This window comes from Salvia splendens, chromosome 6 (assembly GCF_004379255.2).
Source record: "Salvia splendens isolate huo1 chromosome 6, SspV2, whole genome shotgun sequence".
Lineage (NCBI taxonomy): Eukaryota > Viridiplantae > Streptophyta > Magnoliopsida > Lamiales > Lamiaceae > Salvia > Salvia splendens.
In genome coordinates, this window is record NC_056037.1 from 37,445,086 (window position 1) to 37,452,351 (window position 7,266).

At 41.5% G+C, this 7,266-nt stretch overlaps 1 protein-coding gene across 3 annotated transcripts; it reads right to left on the bottom strand.

The window, feature by feature from the left end:
* Positions 1-216: 216 nt before the first annotated feature.
* On the bottom strand, positions 217-3,690 carry LOC121809591 (pyruvate kinase, cytosolic isozyme). 3 transcript variants are annotated; one of them, XM_042210312.1, is made up of 4 exons: positions 3,557-3,690; positions 2,169-2,444; positions 1,297-1,758; positions 217-1,227 (listed from the first exon to the last, which is right to left on the bottom strand). In XM_042210312.1, exons 2-4 carry the CDS (start codon positions 2,427-2,429, stop codon positions 415-417), a joined length of 1,536 nt encoding a protein of 511 aa, XP_042066246.1. In that variant the 5' UTR covers positions 2,430-2,444; positions 3,557-3,690; the 3' UTR covers positions 217-414. The 3 variants fall into 3 exon arrangements, with proteins under 3 accessions (XP_042066246.1, XP_042066247.1, XP_042066248.1); XM_042210313.1 differs by having other exon boundaries at positions 3,443-3,591; XM_042210314.1 differs by having other exon boundaries at positions 3,462-3,579.
* Between the last annotated feature and the right edge of the window lie 3,576 nt (positions 3,691-7,266).

Here is a 7,266-nt window from a genome sequence, read left to right on the forward strand (position 1 = left end):
AGGTGTAATACTTAAAAATAATTTTAAAAATTGTAAAATAAATCAAATTATTTCTTTATAATTAAAACTAAATATACAATTTTCAACCTAAAGTAAATTAGGGAGTAAAAAGATGCGTCTTTAATAGGTTTAGGGGCAAATAATAAAAAGACTTGATCTTTTTTTATTTTCCCGAGATAAAAAAATCAACAACATAAAAACTACTAGTACACTAAATTCATCAACAACATAAAAACTACACTAAATTCCATATTCCAAGTGACAAGACAGATGAAAACAAGAAAATAGTTGAATATTAATATTACAAAACTAGTTCGATATGTCTGGCTGCATTATTATATAGTAGTAAGCATTTAAATTAAAAATGGCAGCCCATATATTATATGTCTTCTTCAATTGAGGTACCGCCTCTCATTACTTGACCAAGCAAATCTTGATCACCGAAGCCGCCCCGATACGGTGGAGGGCGACGACGGCGTCGCCGGGCTGGCAGAGCCCTCTCGCGGTCGCAAACTTCAGCGCCCCTTGAAGAATGACCTCGGTCGACTCGGTATCCGTTGCTTTCGCCGACCCTTCTGCAAGAACGGGGATCAGCCCTCGGTACACCAGGCTCTGCCTCGCCGGGGACTCGTCGCTCACCGACCAATCGAACGAGTCCGTCGTCAGAAGCGGGACGACCACCGACAGGATCGGGACCGCCGGCCGGTACTTCGCCACCAGCTTCGCCGTCGACCCGCCGCGCGTCATCACGACGATCAGCTTCGCCCTCGCCTTGTTCGCCGTGCGCACGGCGGACGAGGCGAGCGACTCCAGCGGGCTCATCGGCAGCGGGGTCGACTTGATCATCGCCTTGAAGATCGCCCCATAGTCGAGAGAGGACTCGGCTTCGACGCAGATCCGGGACATGATCTTCACAGCGAGCTCGGGGTAGGCCCCCGCGGCGCTCTCCCCGCTGAGCATCACGCAGTCAGTGCCGTCCAGGACGGCGTTGGCCACGTCGGTCGCCTCGGCACGGGTCGGCCTCGGAGACTTGATCATGGACTCGAGCATCTGCGTGGCGGTCACGACGGGTTTGCCCGCAAGGTTGCACTTGTAGATCATCATCTTCTGCGCGAGGAATATCTTCTCGACCGGGATTTCCATCCCGAGATCGCCACGAGCAACCATGAACGAGTCAGTCTCGCGGAGGATTTCATCGAAATTGATAACCCCCTCTTGGTTCTCAACCTTGAACACAAAAGTCAAGAATCAATCAAGAACACGAAAACATATTGACAAAATCGAAGTCGAACGAACCTTTGACATCAACTGAATACGCTTGGAATGAGGGCCGAGGACCTTCCTGACATTAACGAGATCAGATCCCTTGCGCACGAATGACAGAGCAATCATATCGATGTTATTAGGAACGCCCCATTCGAGGATGTCTTCCTTGTCCTTATCCGTAAGCGTGGGAAGATCCACAACCACACCAGGCAAGTTGACGTTTTTCCTCTCACCGAGCATAGCCGTGTTCTCGCACCGACATCTCACAGTTCCAGCAGCAGGGTCACATGACAACACGTGAAATGTGATGGTACCGTCCGCACACAGAATAGTGTTTCCGGGTTTCAAGTCGATGGGAAGCTTTTTGTAACTCATGGAGATCATCTCCTCATCTCCTTTTATGGTGTAATCAGTGGTTATAGTTATTTCCTGGCCTTCCTTGAGTTGAATTGGCTTTGCATCCTTGAGGAAACCGGTTCGAATCTCGGGGCCCTGATCAAGAAGAATACATGATATATATATCCCAAGTTGATAATGAATGATTCATGAAATCACATGACCTATCGATTCCAACTATCGTAAAAATCGACACAAATTTACTTACGGAAGAAAAAGCACTAAACTAGATCACGAAAATGCAATCAAAGCCATTACGGTTATATCTTCCAAGCAGATAGATTGATTGGGATAAAGACCATTCATGCTTTATATATCCAACCAACAAAGAATGATTCAAGAAATCGCATGACCTATCGATTACAACTATCGTAAAAACTACACAAACTTGCGAAAAAAGCACTTAACTAGATCAAGAAACCAGACAAATACAAATACAGCAAGTGAAGCTCAACAAATGATATCCTTCGAATAAGAGAAGAAGAAAGAGCAACCAATCAACCAACCTTGGTGTCGAGCATGACAGCAGCGAGGATCTGAGTGTTGTGCATAGCAATCTTGAGGTTGTCGAGCGTTTCCTGGTGGTATTCATGGGTGCCGTGTGAGAAGTTGAAACGAGCAACGTTCATCCCAGCTCGAAGCAGCTTCTCCAGCATCGGCACCGTTCTAGAAGCCGGCCCCAGGGTGCACACGATCTTCGTCTTTGGAACCCTAATATCATCACTTGCCTGCCCCTTCAAGATCCCCTCGAAGTCTACGTTCGCCATTGCTTCAAAACTTTTCTGCAGATTAAACTTACACTTTAGCAACAACTCAGACTCAAGTGAGAATATCAATAACACTATGGAATCAATCGAATCTAACCGATTATGCCCTTATGATTCTAATTCCCCTTTTAGACAACATCCAGATAAACATAAGCCTAAAACCAAAAAAATACACTCAAGCATTCTCAGATTCAAATGGGGATATCAAAACTGCATGAATGATGAATCACACTAGAAACATGTAATCAATCGAATCGAATCATATATGCTCTTATGGTTCTTTTTTACCCCTTTTAGACACCATTATTCAGATAAATACAAGCCTAAAACCACACAAATACAGCAAGTGAAGCTCAATGAACTAAAGAAATCTTTTCTTTAGCTGCAAATTAGACTTACACTTAAGCAAGAATTCAGATTCAAATGGGAAAACCAAACTACATATTTCACACTATAAACATGGAATCAATCAAATCAAATCGAATATGCCCTTTTGATTCTTTTCCCATTATTCAGATAAACATAGTCTAAACCCACAAATACAGCAAGTGAAGCTCAACAACTAAAAAGTATCTTCTTTACCTGCAAATTAAAGGCAAGAACTTAGATTCAAATGGGAGTATCAAACTGCATGAATCACACACGCTATAAACAAGGAATAAATCGAATTATTCGAATCGAATATGCCCTTATGATTCATTTTCCCTCATTTTACACAACATTATTCAGATAAACATAAGCCTAAAACCACATAAATACAACAATGAAGCTCAACAAGTAAAAAAAATCTCATCTTTACCTGCAAATTAAACTCACACTAAAGCAAGAACTCAGATTCAAATAAGTACACAAAACAGCATGAATCACACTATAAAAATGGAATCAAATCGAATATGCCCTTATGATTCTCTTTCCCCTTTTAGACAACATTATTCAGATAAACAACAGTCTAAAACCACACAAATACAGCAAGTGAAGCTCAACTCAACAACCAATAAAAATCGTTTCTTTACCAAGATTTCAAGAACCAACCCACAAATAAATTCAAGGAAGCACCGAGTGTAAATGGAGCATGAAATTGTAAGGCACAAATCTAGTTTGAAATTGAAGTTGAAAAAGAGACTAGCCTGTTGAAAGAGAAAATTCCGCTGCAGATCTGTGTGAATTTCCTTGTCGAAAATAAGTTGATTAGTGTCTCAAACGCCACGTGCTATAAACCGGAAACCGGAACTCTGAGCCGCAGATTTTTTTTAGTTGTTTAATTTTGGTGGTTACTTTTTCCAAAAGAAATCACACCTCAATTATTGCCTCACTATTTTAGGTAGATAGTTTCCACTTATAATTGTTGATAATAGTAATTCACTAATTCTAGTATAATTGTTTCTTTCAGTTTCATGGAAAGGGCAAAAGAAAATTTAAGTATGCATTTATACTAAAGCCTATTTTCGAATTTTCGGTTGTGAATCGGTGCATTGTTCAGTCCGATTTGAAATCGCTAGAATGTTTCATTGTTTGTGTAGGGATCAGACTAGATCGGGTTCACTAATTACCAAGACCTCTTTATTCTTGAATAGGAAGCTCAGTCAAACTCCAACCAAGCGACTGATAATACATTCAAGATTACAACCAATCTCAAATACAGATTACAGAAAAGTAAGCTATCTATTACACATGTTCACGATAGCTTCCTATCTCCAGCTCCTTCAACCTGTACACTAAGTAAACGAGTCAGTAACACAAGAAAACAGATCTTCTCAGATCTGTCACAAATAGACAAGAGAACTTAAGTACACATGAAAGAAACAACAATCAACGGCTCAGACACCCGCCGATGATACAGCCTATTCTCCAGAACTCAGATCCAAAGGAGTACCGCCGAATCAACCGGTGAATCACCTCACACTCCCGATTCCAGGCCAACACAACCCCTAAACACCAGATCTAACCGTTCAAGAAACAAAACCTCACAGAACAAGCTCTAAAACAAAACCCTAGTTCACCAACTACTCAGCAACCGAAGCAGTTGCCTCCCTAGTTACTGTAGCAAGCTCCTCTACACTTTCAACCGTGAGAGAGCATCAGAAATCCGGCGGAGAACCGTCGGAGAAGAAGAACAGAAGAGAGGGAGCGAGAGAACAGAGAGAGAGCGTCTGAGAGTAGAGAGAGAGTGAGAATATGAGAATAATCAAGAAAGACCAAGGGTCTCACTCTCATAACAAACACAAACCTGGATCCAACGGCTGGAGACAAGGATCCGAGTGAGAGGGGCACGTGGCGGCATCCAGGAGTGAGAGGTGAGTGAGTTGGGTCAGGCCCAATTAAGATACACATGGGCTACAAATAAACCAGGCCCAAATGAAGTCCACCAATATTCAACATACTCCACCTTGGACTTCCATTCTGTGAAACCAGCTAGTATCAACCGGCTAAGGTTTAATTCATCACAGCCTATATGGCAGCCCCCTCAACCCCAAAGGACAAAGTCCACTGGCTTTTTGGGAACCACCAAACTGCCTCCAGACACCAGAGGGACTAAACCCATTAGTCTAGGAGGGCTTCTTGCCTCAGTCCTCATACCAGCTTTACCAAGGAAGGTAGGATGACTGAGGTCTTTTTATCCCCGGGACATGCAACTATCCTAAATCAAAATGCAGGAATTTAATGCAGAAAATAAGTTTTTCAGCAGGCAAAGGTTTTGTACCCATATCAGCAGGGTTTTTATCAGTGTGCACCTTATGCAGAAAAACTTCACCTTTTTCTACTATGTCCTGTATTGCAGACTGAGAATCAGAAAACACAGAGGGAGATAGCTTCAGAAATTTGAGCTCAGTGAGAACTCCCTTTAACCAAACTGTTTCTTTCATTGCTTCTGTGATAGCAATGTACTCTGACTCTGTAGTGGACAATGCCACTATATGCTGCAATTGAGACTTCCAACTGATACAAGAGCTGCAAACAGTAAACACATAGGAGGTAGTTGACTTCCTCTTATCCCTGTCATTAGCATAGTTAGAATCCACAAAACCAGTTAAAGAAACACCATCTTTACACTTAGAATAACACAATCCATATCTTGCAGTATGTTTGAGATATCTCAGTAGCCATTTCAGAGCTTCCCAATGCACAGATCCAGGATTTGACATATATCTACTGAGGCATGAAACTGCATAGGCAATATCAGGTCTAGTACTTACCATCAAATACATTACAGACCCAATTGCATTAGCATAAGGAATCTTCTTCATAGCATCAATATCAGACTTGGTTTGAGGACACTGATCTTTACTCAACACAAAATGAGAAGCCAGAGGAACTGAGACAGGCTTTGAATCAAACATGTTAAATTTTTTAAGAATTTTGCACACATAAGGTTCCTGATGCAACACAAGGGTAGAAGCCTTCCTATCTCTGAAAATATTTATCCCTAAGATCTTCTGAGCATCACCTAAATCCTTCATGTCAAAATTCTCACTTAAAGCAGACTGAACAGACTTTATAGTTTTCAGACAAGGTCCCATAATAAGCATGTCATCAACATACAGTAACAAGAACACAGGCTCAGGGGAATCAAGATCCTTAACATACAAGCATGCATCAAAAGTGCTTCTTACAAAACCCAATTTATGCATACAACTGTTAAACTTAATATTCCATTGCCTAGGAGATTGTTTCAAACCATACAAAGCCTTTTTTAGTAAACACACATGATTGGAAAACTTGGGATCAACAAAGCCTTCAGGCTGTTTCATGTAGATAGGTTTATCTAAATCACCATGCAAAAAGGCAGTTTTGACATCCATCTGTTTTAATTCCCAATTAAGGTGAGCACACAAAGCAAGCATCAATCTGACAGTAGTGAATTTAACAACAGGAGCAAAAATTTCAGTGTAGTCTACCCCCTCTTGTTGAGTAAACCCTTTTGCAACTAATCTGGCCTTGTACCTCAGACCCTCCACCTCATTTTTCAGTTTGTATAACCACCTGCAATCTACCACAGATGCTCCAGGAGGCAAAGGAACAAGTATCCAGGTAAGGTTAATCTTAAGAGAATGCATCTCTTCTAACATAGCCTTTTGCCATTGATTCCAAAACATAGATTTAGTTGCGTGCTTATAAGATTGGGGTTCATCCCCATCAGACTCATGCACATTAAAAGCCAAATTAATAAGAGCAATCAAGCCAACAAATCTGGTAGGTTTTGAAACATTCTGTCTTCTAGCTCTATCCCTAGCTAACACATAATTGCTCAAGTCAGTATCATCAATGGCATTTTGCACCCCAGAGGGACTTTGCATAATATTCTGGACAGGAGAATTATTCCTTACAGGACTAGCATGCATATCATTATTATCAGCCATGTTATCCACATTTTGAGGCACAATATCATTTAAATTTCCCTCATTGGGTGTCTCATCAGGTGTAAAGACTGGGTAAGTGTTCCAGAATGGCTGTTCCACCTCACTTGGAGTATCATTCTGATTCTCCACACCAGTGAGTGGCTCTGTAGACTCCACCTCCATAAGAGGTTCATTGTCCACAGATTGTGGAGTTTGGTCAACTGTCAACCTTAGGCAAGGGAATTCAGCTTCATTGAAGACAACATCCCTGCTAATTATGACCTTAAACCCTGGTTCATCCCTTATCCAGATCCTATAACCCTTAACACCCTCAGGATATCCAAGGAAAACACCTTTCCTAGATCTAGGCTCAAGTTTATCAGTTTTGTTATGCACAAAAGCTGCACAGCCAAACACCCTGAGATGAAAAAGAGATATAGGTTTACCAGTAAACACAAATTCAGGACATTGTCCATTGAGAGGCACAGAGGGAGATCTAT